This window comes from Ranitomeya imitator, chromosome 1, assembly GCF_032444005.1.
Source record: "Ranitomeya imitator isolate aRanImi1 chromosome 1, aRanImi1.pri, whole genome shotgun sequence".
NCBI lineage: Eukaryota > Metazoa > Chordata > Amphibia > Anura > Dendrobatidae > Ranitomeya > Ranitomeya imitator.
In genome coordinates this window covers 546,247,277-546,267,709 of record NC_091282.1, presented here as the reverse complement: position 1 = coordinate 546,267,709, position 20,433 = coordinate 546,247,277, and the positions used below count along the sequence as shown (strand labels likewise).

Sequence of the window (20,433 nt, the reverse complement as noted above, 5' to 3'; positions counted from 1 at the left end):
AAATCATTGTATAATGATTAATGAACATGTAACGAATATAAGCATTTCCCATCACGGTTTACTTTTCAGTCAAACTTTTTGTTTTACATTTAATGCCACGACCAACTTCTCCTCAGTTCCTTGTCTATGTGTACAGTTGATATAAGACATTATGTATGTGTTGATTTGTATCCTTGGTGATGTATAAATGCCGAAATTGTCTTGATTTCAAATGTAATTTTCTGATCTCTTTCATTGTTTGACTACCTGAATTACCTGTGCATGTGTATAAACATCTGCTAGGTTACAACATTTGGATCCAATTATCCATGAGTGTTCGCAGCTAATCCCTGCAGCTATAGTTGCGGAGATTACATATTTTCATAAAATTGCTTTCAGCTTCGACTTTGAAACCTGTTTTTGCTCACTTTTCTAATTGAACCTTAACCTACACTAGGACTGGATGCTGGAAAGGATTCTCTTAAAGGGGTATTCTCAAGTTTAGAAGTTATCCCTTATCCGTGGGATACAGAATAACTTTTAATTCTTTGGCGGTCTGACCACTGGGACATCCCAAATCCCAGAACTGAGACTCTTACGAAGCAATGATCGATTTTGCACACGTCCATTCATTCTTAAAGGGACCGCTGGAGAAAGTGCAGTGCTGCATATGGCTGATTTGCAGCATTCGCGTTATGAATGAATAGAGTGACTGTGAGCATGATTGACCATGGTTCCATTCACACAGGCCTGGTTTTTGGGTTTGATGGGTATTCCAGCAATCAGACCCCTTGTAATTGGAAAGTTATCACCTATTCTGTCAGGGAATAGCTTCCAATCTTGAGAAAACATCTTCTTTTAAGTTGAATTTACACTGCGTTATTATAAGTAATGAGCGCCTCACCATAATTGTGCAGTCTAAACAGACTACTAATTGAGGGAGGGGGCAGCATAGTGACTCAGTGGTTAGCACTGTAGCCTTGCAGAGTCCCAAGTTCAATGCCCATATCATCAAGAAGTTTGTACGTTTCTACCTGTTTGCGCAGGGTTCCTTCAGGTACTCTGGCTTCCTCCCACACTCCAAAAAATATACCACTAGGAAATATATATTATGATCCACAATAGGGACAGTGATGGTGTCTCTAAAGTGTTGTGGAAATAATGGCACTATATAAATGAGTTACCGTATTTTTCGGACTAAAAGGCGAACTGGACTTAAAGACTCACCTAGATTTTAGAGGAGGAAATTAGAAAAACTTTGAAGCAAAAAATGTAAATTCTGTACCAATATCTCCTATCCTGGTCCCCTCAGCTCCATCCTGGTATGCATGTCCCCCTCATCTCCATCCTGGTATGCATGACCTCCTCATCCCTACCTGGTATGCATGCATCTTCATCCCTATCCTGGTCTGCATGGCCTCCTCATCCCTATCTTGGTATGCATGGCCTCCTCATCCCCATCCTGGTATGCATGGCTCCGTCAACCCTATCCTGGTATGCATGGCTCCCTCATCCCTATCCTGGTATGCATAGCCGCCTCATCCTTTTCCTGGTATGCATAGCCCCCTCATCCCTATCCTAGTATATATGGCACCCATCCCTATCATGGTATGCATGGCCTCCTCATCCCTACCCTGGTATGCATGGCTCCTCATCCATTTCCTGGTATGCATGGCTCCCTCATCCCTATCCTGGTATGCATGGCTCCCTCATCCCTATCCTGGTATGCACGGCCCCATCATCCCTATCCTGGTATGCATGGCTCCCTCATCCCAACCCTGGTATGCATGCATCTTCATCCCTAGCCTGGTATGCATGGCTCCCTCATCCCTATCGTGGTATGCATGGCTCCCTCATCCCTATCGTGGTATGCATGGCTCCCTCATCCCTATCCTGGTATGCACGGCCCCATCATCCCTATCCTGGTATGCATGGCTCCCTCATCCCTATCGTGGTATGCATGGCTCCCTCATCCCTATCGTGGTATGCATGGCTCCTTCATCCCTATCCTGTATGCATGGCTCCCTCATCCCTATCCTGGTATGCATGGCTCCCTCATCCCTATCCTGGTATGCATGGCTCCATTATCCCTATCCTGGTATGCATAGCCCCCTCATCCCTATCCTGGTATGCATGATCCTCATACCCATCCTGGTATGCATGGCCTCCTCATCCCTATCCTGGTCTGCATGGCCCCTCATCCATATCCTGGTGTGCATGGCCTCCTCATCCCTATCCTGGTGTGCATGGTTCCTCATCCATATCCTGGTGTGCATGGCTCATCATTCCTATCCTGGTGTGCATGGCTCCTCATCCATATCCTGGTGTGCATGGCCTCCTCATCCCTATCCTGGTGTGCATGGCTCCTCATCCATATCCTGGTGTGCATGGCCTCCTCATCCCTATCCTGGTGTGCATGGCTCCTCATCCATATCCTGGTGTGCATGGCTCCTCATCCCTATCCTGGTCTGCATGGCCTCCTCATACCTACCCTGGCATGCATGGATAGCCCTTTCATCCCTTTCTTGGTAGCTGTGGCCATTTCATCCCTTTCCTGGTATGCACAGCCTCCTCATCTCTAACCTAGTATATATGGCACCCATCCCCATCCTGGTATGCATGGCTCCTGATCCCTATCCTGGTATGCATGGCTCCCTCATCCCTACCCTGGTATGCATGCATCTTCATCCCTATCCTGGTATGCATGGTTCCCTCATCCCTATCGTGGTATGCATGGCTCACTCATCCCTATCCTGGTATGCATGGCTCCCTCATCACTATCCTGGTATGCATGGCCCCATCATCCCCCCTATCCTGGTATGCATGGCTCCCTCATCCCTATCGTGGTATGCATGGCTCCCTCATCCCTGTTGTGGTATGCATGGCTCCCTCATCCCTATCCTGTATGCATGGCTCCCTCATCCCTATCCTGGTATGCATGATCCTCATACCCATCCTGGTATGCATGGCTCCTCATCCCTATCCTGGTGTGCATGGCCCCTCATCCATATCCTGGTGTGCATTGCCTCCTCATCCCTATCCTGGTGTGCATGGCTCCTCATCCATATCCTGGTGTGCATGGCTCCTCATCCCTATCCTGGTCTGCATGGCCTCCTCATACCTACCCTGGCATGCATAGCCCTTTCATCCCTTTCCTGGTAGCTGTGGCAATTTCATCCCTTTCCTGGTATGCACAGCCTCCTCATCCCTAACCTAGTATATATGGCACCCATCCCCATCCTGGTATGCATGGCTCCTCATCCCTATCCAGGTATGCATGGCTCCCTTATCCCTCTCCTGGTATGCATGCTCCGTCATCTCTATACTGGTATGTATGGCCCCCTCATCCCTATCCTGGCATGTATATGGCCCCCTCATCCCTATCCTGGTATGCATGGCCTCCTCATCCCTACCTTGGCATGCATAGCCCTTTCATCCCTTTCCTGGTAGCTGTGGCTCTTTCATCCCTTTCCTGGTATGCACAGCCTCCTCATCCCTAACCTAGTATATATGGCACCCATCCCCATCCTGGTATGCATGGCTCCTCATCCCTATCCTGGTATGCATGGCCTCCTCATCCCTACCCTGGCATGCATAGCCCTTTCATCCCTTTCCTGGTAGCTGTGGCCCTTTCATCCCTTTCCTGGTATGCACAGCCTCCTCATCCCTAACCTAGTATATATGGCACCCATCCCCATCCTGGTATGCATGGCTCCTCATCCCTATCCTGGTATGCATGGCTCCCTCATCCCTCTCTTGGTATGCATGCTCTCTCATCTCTATACTGGTATGTATGGCCCCCTCATCCCTATCCTGGCATGTATGGCCCCCTCATCCCTATCCTGGTATGCATGATCCTCATACCCATCCTGGTATGCATGTCCTCCTCATCCCTATACTGTTATGCATGGCCCCCTCATCGCTAGCCTGGTAGGCATGACCCCCTCATCCCTATCCTGGTAGGCTTGGTCCCTCTCATCCCTATCCTCGTATGCATAACCCCCTCATCCCTAGCCTTGTATGTTGGCCCCCTCTTCCCTATCCTGGTAGGCATAATTCCCCCATCTCCATCCTGGTATGTCTGGCTCCTTCCTTTTCCTAGTATGATTGGACACATCCCTTCCTGGTATGCATGGCTCCCATAAAAAAAAAAACATAAACCATTAAAATTACCTTCCTGTGATCCCTCGCAGCGTCCGATGTTCCGTGAATATTCGTTTCTCTTTAGCATCGGGCACAGGAGTTAGCCGCAGCCGCCGGCCCCTGCCTCCTGTGACCCGCTGCTCCGCCGCTGCCACTTCCCTACCTCCCCACCACAGCAAGAGCAGGTACATTTGGACTATAAGACGCATTTTTCTCCACATTTTTGGAGAAAAAAAGTTTGTCTTATAGTCCAAAAAATACAGTATATAAAGTAATAAAAATAAATAAAAAATCAAACAAAAAGCAAAACGATTGTTCACCCAAAAGATCATAATTCCCATCAACACATTGTCCAGCTGAACGGGAACAACCCAAGGGCCACATGTGGTCCATGGGAAGCAATTTGCCCAGGTTTGGTGTAAAGTGTATCTATTAATATGCATATACTGTAAGTGCGTATTCAAGACTTTATTCCATAAACTTGAGTGTTCTTTGGAAGCTGAAGTTTTGTCTGACCTCTGCCACTACATTGTGAGTTGTCACATTTCTTTTTGGAATAAATTAAACTAAACCAGAGTTCAAAGCATTTCAGACTAATGCAATTAACTTAGTATAATCAGGGATTTCGGTCCATTATAAATACGCATATGTTAATCATAGAAACTTTTTTAATTGCATTTAAAATCATCGCACGGATTCTATTGATCTTTGATCTTTTCCATTAAGATAATTTAACGCAGTGATGTGATGTGTGATTTTTGAGTGTGCTGCCATGACAAAAAATGGCTGACCCCTTGCTGTGATTTATGATGATTTGATGGAAAAGGAAAAGCTAAAGCTTTGTAAATGCTCTTTTTTATTTTTCAGCAAAGCCATCTGAACTCTTTTCTCTGGACCATCAAACGAGATCCTCCTTCATACTTCTTTGGCACCATTCATGTTCCATACACAAGGGTGTGGGATTTTATCCCAGAAAACTCTAAGAAAGCTTTCCAGCAGAGCAATATTGTGTACTTTGAGTTGGATTTGACAGATCCCTACACAATTTCTGCACTGACCAGTTGCCAGATGCTGCCTCAGGGTGAGAATCTACAAAGTGTTCTTCCTAGGGATATTTATCGCAGACTCAAACGCCATTTGGAATACGTTAAACTCATGATGCCCTCATGGATGACTCCAGATCAAAGAGGGAAAGGTCTTTATGCTGATTATTTATTTAATGCCATTGCTGGAAACTGGGAACGAAAAAGACCTGTATGGGTGATGCTCATGGTGAATTCTTTGACAGAGGTTGACATTAAATCACGAGGAGTGCCAGTATTGGATTTGTATCTTGCTCAGGAAGCAGAGCGCCTTAAAAAGAGAACTGGGGCAGTCGAGAAAGTAGAAGAACAATGTCACCCGCTTAATGGGTTGAATTTTTCACAGGTATGAATAATCCTATATTCACCTTTTGTATATTGCATCTTTACAATTTTTCCCACAGCCATTGCTTAAAAAGTTGACCAGTTTGGACAACCCAGAATTTAATAAAGGTCTAGTCAAATTGATGATGGGTGGTCTCACTCATAATCAGCTGTTATTGCCAGGGGGGGCTATAAGTCTCTCCTGTTAGCCCATATAATAAGTGGTTCTCCAAAGCTGGTCAACATACCACAACTTTTAATAACATTTCTGTATAGAAATTTACATTAAATATTGGGCAGTTTGAATTTTGCTGGAACCAAGGAGCTACGCACCCTGAACGACAGTTAGTTACAGTTTTTTAAAACGTTTTGTATTTAATACTGTGACATTTCCAATATATCAAGGTATGTTCTTAATGTGTTCAATTAGAAGTAATATGTAAAAAGCTTTTCATTTATGTTAATATATAATAGCACATCAACAGATACTCCAATGTAGCTCTATTGTACACTTGCCAAAAATATATCACAAAATAGTCCTGCTTATACGCTCCAAATTTTGAGTGCCATATCTCATATAAAACATGGATGGAGTTTGGATATACCACTTTAACAGTGTACTATATCTAATATTCTTTCCATTCATGTCCAATCCTTTGTTCTCCTGGGAAATATCTTTCAAACACTGGAGCCATCTAAGTCTTTGGAGAAATTGGGTTGACAGCTCAGCTCTGGGTATTGCCAATATATAATGCTCCACTATATTTAGTTGTTTTTTTTTTTTTTTAGAAAATCCAAATTTGAAAAAATAGATAGACATATACCCTGCAGCGTTACAAGTAATAGGCCATTCATTGGTCAAGGAATGTTTGCTAATGTCTATGTTCTTACTTCGGGTTTTACGTTTGCAAAATGGTAAGCAGAATATATACCAGGAAAGAAATTAAGTCACAGTTGTCTGACTTTATTTCGTTTCTACCTTTGCATCTATAATTGATCAGTTATACATACTCATTACTGTGCAGAACAAAAAGTCTGTCACTTTGCACAAAAGATTGAATATCTCCCAAGTCTTGGTAATTTTATCTACAAAAGAACAGGCCAACATTCACAGATTTCTCACCTTTTAGCCCTGAAAGTTATCAGAGGGTGGAAATCACCAGAAGGTATCTTGTGAAAGGTGACAGCTGTGAAAATATTTGACTGTGAAAAGCCCATCATTGGGACAGATAGGAGCCTATGAGGGGAGGAGGAGATGAGCTGTAGAGGTAACAATAACACAGAACAGAAGGTGGATGATTGAGGAGACAATGGTCACTTGCTATCTAGGAAACGGTTCCCAGTCAGATCAGTGTTGAGATGCTGGAACAGATCTCCAGTTTCAGCTTTCTTTAATTAATATCCAGTATTAGTTGAATTTTGTTTTAACTTTTTGGGTTGTATCACTACTGATATTGGCTATATTTTTTGCGGCATATTTTTCTTTTTGATAGAGCATACCATATAATTTCACATGTTAAACATGCTCCCCAATGATACTTGTAATAACAGACTAAATGCACCACCTCGGATATAACATGAAAATAATTTTTCTGTTAAATAAATTGTGATAAGTCAATTTTTAAACTAAAGTTGAACATTCATTAACCCAGATGGTTTACATTTTGCTATACTGTTGAAATTTTGATCATAAGGCATATCTTGTTGGCCAAACATAATTATGTGTCTGTCTTTCTCACTGCTGAGTTTAGCACTCACCATTCCCTTACTATGTGGTTAAAAATTATATATCATCTCTAGACTAAGTACACACTCTAAAAGTTGGCACCTTGTTTTGCATAATGGTGTTCCTTGCTTGAAATCAATTAAACATGTTCTCTCTCCACCGTATTTGTATATACATATCTCCAAAATGTCACTAATGCTCTTTGGCAGATACAATAATGAATCATTTTCAATCATAATAGCATTTATTTAGAGTTTAATTAGCAGGCTGTGTCTGAGAGTCCACCTTAAGTAGGCGTATACGCCCGAAAAATGATGCACGACCAAGACAGAGCACACGTTGACTCCATCACACCATTATAGTCAATGGCATCGTTGGCGCATACACCTTAATCCCGTTTTGCAACGGGTTCAGCCGTAAGCCTCGATGGGACCAAAAAACAGAGGTCAAAGCGCAGTGTTAGAGCACTCTAACACTCAACCTAAATTTCACATGAAAAAAGCATAACTCCGGTTTCACATGTCCGTGAAACACAAACAGTGCTCGTATTGCAATACAGTGCCCAATCCCATTATTTACCTAAAATAACATCGTCATAGGCATATATGACAGTTAATTTAGTGTACGAGACCTTAGCGGTCTAGCCATGTATTACAATGTGAGCATGGTCAGTATTTCATAGACGTGTGAAATGGGCCTGAGCAATGACATATATTTGACCTTAGTTTTACTAAGAATTTTACTTGGTCGGAAGCCTTATGGCAAGGTCAAATATGTACTGTAGAGGAAAAATCTTACAAATCATGATCTGATAAGGTCAATGGATGAGTGGGTTTCAAAAATCAATTCTACTTAGAAATATGGATGATAATCTGATGGCTCTTGAAAGGCAGAATAGTGATATTTAGGGTACCGTCACACAGTGGCACTTTTGGCGCTACGACGGTACGATTTGTGACGTTCCAGCGATATCCATACGATATCGCTGTGTCTGTCACGCAGCAGCGATCAGGGATCCTGCTGAGAATCGTACGTCGTAGCAGATCGTTTGGAACATTCTTTCGTCGCTGGATCTCCCGCTGTCATCGCTGGATCGGTGTGTGTGACACCGATCTAGCGATGTGTTCGCTTGTAACCAGGGTAAACATCGGGTTACTAAGCGCAGGGCCGCGCTTAGTAACCCGATGTTTACCCTGGTTACCAGCGTAAATGTAAAAAAAAAAAAACAGTACATACATACATTCCGGTGTCCGTCAGGTCCCTTGCCGTCTGCTTCCCGCACTCACTGACTGCCGGCCGTAAAGTGAAAGCAGAGCACAGCGGTGACGTCACTGCTGTGCTGTGCTTTCACTTTACGGCCGGCAGTCAGTGAGTGCGGGAAGCAGACGGCAAGGGACAGACACCGGAATGTAAGTATGTACTGTTTGGTTTTTTTTTACGCTGGTAACCAGGGTAAACATCGGGTTACTAAGCGCGGCTCTGCACTTAGTAACCCGATGTTTACCCTGGTTACCCGGGGACCTCGGCATCGTTGGTCACTGGAGAGCTGTCTGTGTGACAGCTCTCCAGCGACCACACTACGACTTACCAACGATCATGGCCAGGTCGTATCCCTGGTCGTGATCGTTGGTAAATCGTATAGTGTGACGGTACCCTTACTGTAAAGAAGCTGCATGCAAATGAATGTTTTTATGGCTAATCTTGTCTGAAGAGAAAAACAAGCAATTAGGGAAAAAGGAAGTTTCTGTGAATGTGAAGCCTACTTAGATAAGATAAGCTTCTGTTAACTGTAGAAAGCCATTAACCATGTTCAACAAAGAGTGTGCATTAGATTTTCAGCACCAGAACAGAGAGATGCATCTGTTAGATCTGTTACTTCTTTCATATTGTTTTGATCAATATTCTTTTTATTGGTTGATTTAGATCCAAAAAAGCAACAAATAAGAGATGAAAAACAAGGATGACAGCAGTCTTGAGAAAACAAACATTTATTCAATGAAGTATAATATTTAGATTAGATTGGTAAATCGCAGTGACGTGCTCGCCACTGCTCAATACTCGATCAAGCATTGGGGTCCTTGAGTTTGCTCGTTACTTGAGTATCGCGGGTGCTTGAGCGCCATGCTCGAGTCCTCACCCTGCATATTTCGGGCCTGTTAGATAGCTAATGAATATGCAAGGATTGCTCGCCATGCATGTTAATGCTGAAGCAATGTTGGCTACTGGCATCACTGTGATTGGCCAGCCGCATCAAGTATTATATAAGAGCAGATGACGCAGTGATGAGCACACTGTCATCTGGAAGCAGTTCAGGGAAGGTTGTTATAAGAGGGAGAGCTCATTTTAGAGCAGGCATAGAGGCAGGGTTTAACCCCTTTCCAACGATGGACGTAATAGTACGCCCATGTCAGAATCCTCCAGCACTGAGCCCACATCTTTCCCATAACATGTCAGCTGTTTTCAACAACTGACATGTGCCTCTAACAGCTGAGGGTGGAAATGCAATGCACTCGCAGCTGTTAACCTGATAAATGCTGCAGTCAATCTCTGACAGCTGCATTTAACTCGTGCTTACCGTAAGCGCGCCAGAAATCCCGCCCATCGGTGACCCATCACATGATCGCAGGTCACCAATGGGTTGGCATGACAACCAGGGTCTCTTGGAGACCTCTGTGGTTGTCATAGCCAGATTGCTATGAGCGCCGCCAGGTGGTTGACGCTCATAGCAAGTGAGCATTTCTGCTACACACAGGCGATCTGATCAGCGCCTGTGTGTAGCACAGATGATCAGACAACTGTAGCTTCTAGTCTCCCATGGAGGCTATTGAAGCATGTAAAAAGTAAAAAGAAAATATTTTTAAAAATATTTAAAAAATTAAAAAAAATAAAAGTTCAAATTACCCCTATTTTGCCTCATTCAAGATAAAACAATAAAAAAATCAAATATACACATATTTGGTATCACCGCACTCAGAATCGCCCAATATATCAATATAAAAAAAGAATTAACCCAATTGCTAAACGGCATAATGAGAAAAAATTCAACATCAGAATTACATTTTTTTTTGTCGCCGCTACATTGCAATAAAGTGCAATAACTAGCGATCAAAAGATCGTATCTACACCAAAATTGTATCAATAAAAATGTCAGCTTGACCAGCAAAAAATAAGTCCTCACCCAGCCTTAGATTACGAAAAATGGAGACGCTGCGGGTCTCAGAAAATGGTGCAATTTTTTTCTTTTACCAAAGTTTGGATTTTTTTTTCACAACTTAAATAAAAAAGAACCTAGACATGTTTGGTGTCTATAAACTAGCAATGATGTGGAGAATCATAATTGCAGGTCCCTTTTAGCATTCAGCGAACATGGAAAAAAAAACTGTGGAATTACACTTTTTTGCAATTTCACTGCACTTGGAATTTTTTTTCCCATTTTCCAGTACACAATATGTGAAAACCAATGGTGTGATTCAAAAAGTACAACTTGTCCAGCAAAAGACAAGCCCTCACATGGCCATTTTGACGAAAAAATAAAAACGTTATGGCTCTGGGAAGAAGGGGAGTAAAAAACGAAAATGCAATAACAAAAATACCTCTGGTCATGAAGGGGATAATATTGATATTGCAGTATTTGTATACCACTGCTGCACCATTAAAATAAAAGTCCTTTTCAGTGCTGCATACTGTCCTTTCTCTAGTAAAAATGCTGTTACCTGCATTTAGTGTGGGGATAGCTGGTGGAGGAGCGATAGTTTTGGATTAGAGACATATAGGTAGGGTTTAATATTGCTATTGCAGTACTTATATACCACTGCTGCACCATTAAGCAAAAAGTGCTTTTTAGGGCTACATATTTTCTTTTCCATATAAATATCATAAAGTCTGCAGTTATATATTATATACCCAATTTAAAATATGCAAGGTATGCGGTAAGGGACAGGGAAGTGGACGTGCTGCTGATGGTGAATGCTGAGGCCGTGGGCCAGGTCAAACTGTGCCTGCTGCGGGAGCACAGCAAACACACTCATCCACGAGACCTAGCTTTCTGTCCCACTGTGCATGGGGGCATTGGACACCATCTCTACCCTGTCTTCCACATGGTCCAGTCTCACTAGCCAAGAGTTTAGACCACATAACCCTCACCCTGATCCTCCTTCCTCCCACTATGGCGACTTCCAGGAGACAAGAGATCCCACACTCAGACACTCCAAGGAGCTTTTTACATTTCCATTTATTGGTTTCTGGCCTCTTGCTCTGCACAATTCAATAGGGACATGAGCAGATTATGTGTAGTGATGCCTAAATATTTGAGAAGCCATGGTCAAAAGAAGACAACAACAGGAAACTGCAATTAGTGTCTCAAAAGATATATGATGATGAGACACAGTTGCCAAGAAGTGATGTTGTTAAGTCAACAAGTCAAGAGGACCAGAGTAGGAAAGTGGAAGATGAGGTGGTGAACAATGAAGTCACTGAACCAACCTGGGAAGGTGCTATGCAGAGCGACGAGAGCAGCACAGAGAGGGAGTGATCAGCAGCACTGCAACAGGCAGGAAGAGACAGTGGGGTGGCAAGAAGGAGAAGGCAGGAAACTGTTCACCAGGGCACCCACACGCTTCAAGTTCACAGGTCAAGGATAAGGTGTTGACCAGTCTGACACTTTTTTAAAAAAAGTGCGGACTATAAAAGAATAGCCATTTACAACCTGAGTACCAAGATCAGTAGGGGCCTGACCACTGCCAGCCTGACCACCACTAGCATGCTCTGGCACATGTAATCAAAACACCTGACTAGGTGGGCCAAACACATGGATCAGCAATCAGTGTTTGCGGGTGACAATAGTGTCATTTCCCCTGTGCTATGTGCTTGACAATCCCCCATCCAGGTTGCAGAATGGGCACTTTTCCAGACTGATTGCCTTGGAAATGTTGCCGGTTAAACCTGTGGACACTGAGGCTTGCCACAACCTCATGTGTTACATTCCTGCCTTACACCAGCACGTGTCCCATAACATCACCCATGCCTGACTAACCCAGTTACTGGGAAGAACCACTTAATGACCGTCACGTTGACATAATGCATCTGGCCAGGGAAGCTACAGTGGATGAACTTATTGGAGGCCGAGACCAAGTTGGACCATAAGGTGGCATACATGCTACCAATACCAAGGATTGCGGGCCTAGTTCCATCAGGGTTTTCTCCACCTCCTACACCTTTTCCTGCACCCACTCCTCATCCTCCATCTCTGAATTGTCATCTCGGATCACGTCATCTGTATCAATCCCATGCTGGAAGCACTGCAGGACTGCCTCAGTGAAGCGGCAACAAGCACTGCAGAAACTATTTTTTTTAGGTGATAAACAGCACACTGACCACACAGTTGATTAACAGACTAGACAGCTCTGTGGCTCTCGCCACTGAACCTAGATCCAGGCATGGTCATGTGAAATAATGACCATAACCTGGTGGTGGCTCTGAAGCTTGACAAACTCGTACACGCCCCATGGCTGGTCCACACGTTCAGCTTAGTGGTTCAGTAGTTTCTGGAAACCTACCCAGTTATGCCTGAGCTACTTGTGACGATACGCCGCGTGTACGCCCATTTCCGCAAGTCAGCTACAGCTGCTCCCGCCTGTCTGGCAGTGCTGGAGTAGCACTTGCAAATGCCAGCTCAATGACTGAGGTGCGACGTGACCACATGCTGGATCTCCACATTACATATGTTGGCAAGGCTTTGTGAGCAGCAGAGGGCAGTAGTTGAATACCAGCTGCCACAAGCCCATTGGTATTCCGGTCAGCCTCCGCACACGACAACGGATGAGTGTGCATGGATGCCTGACATCTGTGAGGTTCTACAAAACTTTGAGGAATCAACCAAGATGGTGAGTGGCAATTATGCCATAATCAACATAAACATCCCGTTTCTGTGTCTACTCAAAAGCTCGCTGTTCACAATTAGAGATTAAGCTTTGCACGTGGACCAGGTGGAGATGGAGAAAGAAACTACACAGGGTGATATTATCCATCCCAGTCTCATGTCATCTTCTCATTGGGTGATAATGAGGAGGAGGAGGCTAAGGAGGAGAAGCAACAGAAGATTGTTGCCTGCGCTACAGAGGGTACTACCCACACCAGCATCATTCCGTCTGTACAGCATGGATGGGCTGAAGAGGAGAAGGAGATGGAGAGTCTTCCTCCTGGAGAGGACAGGGAAGTGTTGCCTTCTTGGGAGTCTGGCACACATTGTTGTCTTTATGTCTCACTGCCTTTCCCATGACCCTTGTGTCATACACATTTTGGCCAACACTGATTACTGTTTGTTCACCCTTCTCGATCCACACTACAAGGAGATCTTTCCATCTCTCCTTCCTACAGTGAAGAGGGCTAGTAAAATGGTGCAATACCAGTCGTACCTAGTTGAACAATTAGTACAAAAAGTCATAGTATAGGTGCTTGAACAACCAAGAAGGAGAAACAAGGGAGGCTCACACTAGGTCCAACTATTGGCTATCTAAGCTGGACATGTGGCTTGAACTGTCTCTCTCTCTCTCTCTCTCTCTCTCTCGTCCCCGGAACAGGGAGTCCAAATTCTATCCCAAGGTTAAAAAAAAAGGATCCAGCAAAAAAACAGATCCGTTGCATCAGATTTTCACAATTTGCAACGGATCCTTTTTTTTGAAAATTAGCCAGATTGTGCCTGACAGCTAAAAACTGATGTGTGAAACAGGCCGTAACGGGATGGATAGATATTACTAATGGTACCGTCACACTAAGCGACGCTGCAGCGATACCGACAATGATGTCGATCGCTGCAGCGTCGCTGTTTGGTCGCTGGAGAGCTGTCACACAGACAGCTCTCCAGCGACCAATGATCCTGAAGTCCCCGGGTAACCAGGGTAAACATCGGGTTACTAAGCGCAGGGCCGTGCTTAGTAACCCAATGTTTACCCTGGTTACCGTTGTAAATGTAAAAAAACAAACACTACATACTTACATTCCCGGTGTCTGGTCAGGTCCCTCGCCTTCAGCTTCCAGCACTGACTGAGCGCCGACCGTAAAGCACAGCGGTGACGTCACCGCTGTGCTTTGCTTTACGGCTGGCCGGCGCTCACCAGTCAGTGCGGGAAGCTGAAGGCGGGGGACATGACCAGACACCAGGAATGTAAGTATGTAGTGTTTGTTTTTTTACATTTACAACGGTAACCAGGGTAAACATCGGGTTACTAAGCACGGCCCTGCGCTTAGTAACCCGATATTTACCCTCGTTACCAGTGAAGACATCGCTGAAGACATCGGCGTCACACACGCCGATTCAGCGATGTCAGCGGGAGATCCAGCGACAAAATAAAGTGCTGGATAACGATATCGTTGCTACGTCACAAAAAGCAACGGTACCCTAACACCTTCTGCTTTATCCACTGTTCCCTTCATTAGATAAGCCAACATAGAAAGGGGTTGGCTCCAAGATCACAAGACACTTGACTGCTCAAGGAGCACCAAGTCATTTCTATACAGTGCAGAGCACCAAGTCATTTGTATAAGATATGCTTTATTACTGTTGTTCTACATGAATATGTTGAACAATGCTTCTCTAGGCCGTTATACAACAGCTATAATAGTTTAGAGTTGTCAAAACTGATGATAGGAGACCATTCTCAGGACCTGCCTTCTAGTATTGCTAATTACTCATTATTTACTGATATAAAATATAGTGGTATCTGTGTATGTCCTATCAGATTCTTCATTTTAAGTCACTTATTATTGAATTATTTACTGGACGTTTCAGTACAGCTTCGGAGAAGAATGTCACTTATGTTTTTCGGCGTGGCTGGTTACGCCAAGTACGATCAGCGATGCTAGTACACAACAAGTGATTTCTATCTCAGGCAGAATAAATGTGACACTGTGATGAATGCGCCCTGATGTCATTCATAGGATGGGAAGAGCTCTGCTCATCTTTTATTTGTCTTCACTGTTTATGCATTATTGGCTTTTTCAAAGATTGTGAGCAATAAGTCTTCATGTTCACTGATCCCAAGGAATGCTGTCTGGAGCCTGCTTGTGCTTGTTTGTAATGTGTGTTACACTCATTTTTTCTTGTCTGATATATGATAACATTAGACTCCAGGAAAAAGGTTCCTAGCAATTTCCTAGAGGCATTTGTCATTTAGTTTGCAAAGCAGCTGTGTGCTGTCGTCTGGTGTAGCTATTATTCCTGCTAGCTTTAGGAGGTAATCGATTATATTGCTGCACACTTGTTGCATCCAGACGGCCATTGGTACAAAGACTGGATTGTAAAATTGCTACTAACCAGTTAGTAATGCTTGTTATTAGGCCAGAGTCACACTACCGTGGAATACGGGCGAGTGCTATGCGAGAAAACATCGCATAGCACTCGGCCCAGTGTTAATCTATGGGGCAGCTCAAATCACCCTTTATTTTCTCGAGCATATTCAGCATGCTCTTAAAATCGCAGCATGCTGTGATTGTCACAGAGATTCGTCCGAGACTCGCCAGTGCAAGCCTTTGGGTGCAAGAAAAAAAAAAATCGCACAGCACTCAGACCATGCGAGTGCTAGTCGATGTCTATGCACCGATGTCCTTTGAAAAGCAGGCAATTCATCTGCCGCATACAGTAATATCACACTGACAGGTTAGAATAGAATAGATAGAATAGATTCAGTTATATCAAAAAGTTTGGGCACCCCTATTAATCTTAAGCTTTAATGTTTTATAAAAATTGTTTTTTTGCAACAACTATTTAAGTTTCATATATCTAATAACTGCTGGGCACAGTAAAGTTTCTCAAGGCAAAGCAGAAATATAGAAAGGGACGGCACTAGAAGAGTATATCTACATAAGGACTAGAACTCTATATCAAACTGACCACATATGCAGGTGTCACGAAAACGCTGGGCATGTGGTGACCTGCACTGAAAGCATATAGCCAAAATAGTCCAATAAAACAGAAGAAAAGTGCGGCACTCACCCTTGTAAGCTGTAGAATTCGTGTTCTTTTATTTGGAGGGTGCGGGAATGGAGAAAAGACTCCATTCTCCATTCCCGCACCCTCGAATCTGACCTGATGTCCTAACGGATGTATCTTATAATTTTTTCGTCACTTTCCAAATAAAAGAACACGAATTCTACAGCTTACAAGGGTGAGTGCCGCACTTTTCTTCTGTTTTATTGGACAGTACAGTTTCTGCCTTGAAATGAGTGGAGAAAAAGTTTTGATGTTATCATTTATATTCTCTGAAAAAAGGCCAAGTAGGCAAAAATTCTGCGGGGTGAGTAAACTTTTGAGCACAACTGTAAATATCTATGTAATATATATATATATATACATGTATGTATGTGTGTGAGTCACTGACATCTAACAGAAAATGTGCAATCTACATAGTAACATAGTAACATAGTTAGAAAGGCCGAAAAAAGACATTTGTCCATCCAGTTCAGCCTATATTCCATCATAATAAATCCCCAGAACACTTTCCAGATGTTGTCCTTGGTGGGGTTTGAACCCAGGACTCCAGCACTGCAATGCTAACCACTGCGCCACCAGCACAGCCCAATCTGCATTCAAACAAAATTTGACAGGTGCATAAGTATGGGCACCCCACCATAAAGGTGACATTAATATTTAGTAGATTCTCCTTTTGCAAAAATAACAGCCTCTAGTTGCTTCCTGTAGCTTTGAATGAGTTCCTGGATCCTGGATGAAGGTATTTTTGACAATTCCTCTTTACAAAACAATTACAGTTCAGTTAAGTTTGATGGTCGCCGAGCATGGACAGCCCTCTTCAAATGATCCCACAGATGTTCAATGATATACAGGTCTGGGGACTGGGATGGCCATTCCAGAACAGTGTAATTGTTCCTCTGCATGAATGCCTGAGTAGATTTGGAGCAGTGTTTTGGATCATTGTCTTGCTGAAAGATCCATCCCCTTCAACTTTGTCACTGATTCATGAACATTATTGTCAAGAATCTGCTGATACTGAGAGGAATCCATGCGTCCCTCAACTTTAACAAGATTCCCGGTGCCGGCAGTGGCCACACAGCCCCAAAGCATGATGGAACCTACACCAAATTTTACTGTGGGTAGCAAGTGTTTTTCTTGGAATGCTCTGTTTTTTGGCCACCATGCATAATGCCTTTTTGTATTACCAAACAACTCAATCTTGGTTTCATCAGTCCACAGGACCTTCTTCCAAAAAGAAATTGGCTTCTCCAAATGTGCTTTTGCATACCTCAGCCGACTCTGTTTGTGGCGTGCTTGCAGAAACGGCTTCTTTCGCATCACTCTCCCATACAGCTTCTCCTTGTGCAAAGTGTGTTGTATAGTTAATTGATGCACAGTGACACCATCTGCAGCAAGTTGATGCTGCAGCTCTCTGGAGGTGGTCTGAGGATTGTCCTTGACTGATCTCACCATTCTTCTTCTCTGCCTTTCTGATGTTTTTCTTGGCCTGCCACTTCTGGCCTTAACAAGAACTGTACCTGTGTTCTTCTATTTCCTTACTATGTTCCTCACAGTGGAAATTGACAGGTTAAACCTCTGAGACAGCTTTTTGTATCCTTCCCCTGCTGAACAACTATGTTGAATAATCTTTGTTTTCAGATCATTAGACAGTTGTTTTGAGGAGCACATGATGCCACTCTTCAGAGGAGATTCAAACAGGAGAACAACTTGCAAGTGGCCACTTTAAGTAGCTTTTCTCATGATTGCATACACCTGGCTATGAAGTTCAAAGCTCAATGAGGTTAGAAAACCAAAAAAAGTGCTTTAGTAAGTCAGTAAAAAGTAGGTAGGCATATTTAAAACAAGAAAATGATAAGGGTGCCCATACTTATGCACCTGTCAATTTTTGTTTGAATACAGATTGCACATTTTCTGTTAGATGTCAGTGACTCACACACATACATATATGTATATATATATATATATATATATTACATAGATATTTACAGTTGTGCTCAAAAGTTTACACACCCGGCAGAATTTTTGCCTACTTGGCCTTTTTTCAGAGAATATGAATGATAACATCAAAACTTTTTCTCCACTCATGGTTAGTGGTTGGGTCAAGCCATTTATTATCAAACAACTGTGTTTTCTCTTTTGAAATCATAATGACAACCCAAAACATCCAAATGACCCTGATCAATAGTTCACATACCCTGGTGATTTTGGCCTAATAACATGCACAGGTGACACAAATGGGTTTGAATGGCTACTAAAGGTAACCTCCTCACCTGTGACCTGTTTGCTTTTAATCAGTGTGTGTGCATAATAGCTGAAAAATATTTAGAATTGAGAGTCCTCAGTGGTTGATAACTTTTAAAGGCTAACTGAAAAGATGGTAACAAATTGCAAGCTTTCGAGACTATTCCAGTGTCTTCATCAGGCATAGACTTTTGAAGCATATTTAGAATTGAGAGTCCTCAATCTCCAATACCATTCCTGCTGTAAAGCACTGAGGTGGATTGTTGATGTTTTGGGGATGTGAGAGCTACAAAGGCACTGGAAATTTGGTCAAAGTTGAAGAAAAGATGTATGCAGCACATTACCAGCAAACACTGGAGGCAAATTTCACTTATCAGCCCGGAAGCTGAGCATGGGACGTACCTGTACATTCAAATATGACAACTATCCAAAACACAAGGCCAAGTCGACCTGTCATTGGCTACAGCAGAACAAAGTGAAGGTTCTGGAGTGGCCATCTCAGTCTCCTGACCTCAGTATCATTCAGCCACTCTGGGGAGATCTCAAGTGCGCAGTTCATGCTAGACAGCCCAGGAATTTACAGGAACTGGAGGCTTTTTGCCAAGAAAAGTGGGCAGCTTTGCCATCTCAGAAAATAAACAACATCATCCACCACTACTACAAAAGACTTCAAGCTGTCATTGATGTTAGAGGGGGCAATAAATGGTATTAAGAAATGGGGTATGTGAACTTTTGATCAGGGTCGTTTGGATGTTTTGGGTTGTCATTATCATTTAAAAAGAGAAAACTCAGTAGTTTGACAATAAATGGCTTCACCCAACCACTAACCTTGCGTGGAGAAAAAGGTTTTGGTGTTATCATTCATATTATCTGAAAAAAGGCCAAGAAAGCAAAAATTCTGTAGGGATATGTAAACTTTTGAGCACAACTGTAGATAGAAGAAAAGTCTGCAATTCAGCAGCCGTGTAGTGTAAAATCACAGCAGGAGCCGACAGGATAGAATAGATGGATTACATACAGTAAATGCAAATGGTATAGATGGATATGTAGATGTCAGTGACAAATACAATTAGTACAGTGTGTGTGCAGCTTACTGTACATGTATTTAATTAATAAAAGATAATTTTTCTGAAAATATGGCGTGGGCTCCCTCATAATTTTCGTAACCAGCAGAGGGGGCCGATGTTTATAGCTTTGGAAGGAGGTAATGCCCATGGAGCTTCCCAGGCTATTAATATCAGCTCACAACTGTATACTTAGGCTCCTTATGGTGATGACCTGTGACCACTGTGAATTTGGTATTACAGATGGAGTTGTGATACTCTTCGTTGGGCCTCAGTAATCACACATCTACATAGAAACTAGCATACCTGCAGTTTATATTTCTATAGTCCTTATTTATTTGTGCCTGCAGGCACAAATCAGCTATGCTTAGCTTTTTTAAAAATAATATAATTTTCTCCCTTCTTCTACCATGAAATGATAAGACATTTCTTAACTGTGACAGGACTTCATTACTGTGGCTTTCAAGGTTGTCAAACGAGGAATCTTTTAGGTGGCCTCAAGTCTAGGAGGGTATGCCCAGCTGTCAGTTTCAATAGTATTACAGGGCCTAAATCACAGGAAATGCTTGTTATTCCTTGGTTTGAAGGCATTTTTTTTAAAGACTGGGCCGTATTAACATAACAAAGTCAGATTAATGACTTTGTAGCCATTGTATGGCATTATTGTAGATGCTTCAGGTATTGACTGAAAATCAAACATTACTATTCGATATCCATGTTGGAAGCAGAATTGTAAGAATGTATATGCAGGAACTCTGAAGGTTTCATTCTGTACTAAGCCGTTTACAAGAGTTCACCATGTTTCTGAAACTATCAATAAAGAAGTTAAATGGCTTTCAACCCTTTTGGAGAAGAAAGTAAAGAAACAGAATATGTGAGCAGATGTGA

General features: G+C 43.0%; 1 protein-coding gene across 1 annotated transcript in view; it reads left to right on the top strand.

Moving 5' to 3' along the window:
* Positions 1 to 20,433, top strand: part of LOC138657926 (metalloprotease TIKI1-like) — a 220,955-nt gene that overhangs the window by 55,077 nt on the left and 145,445 nt on the right. The window contains exon 2 of the mRNA XM_069745526.1: positions 4,990 to 5,550. Coding sequence (XP_069601627.1) covers positions 4,990 to 5,550 — 561 coding nt within the window. The remainder of the gene's footprint in view (positions 1 to 4,989; positions 5,551 to 20,433) is intronic.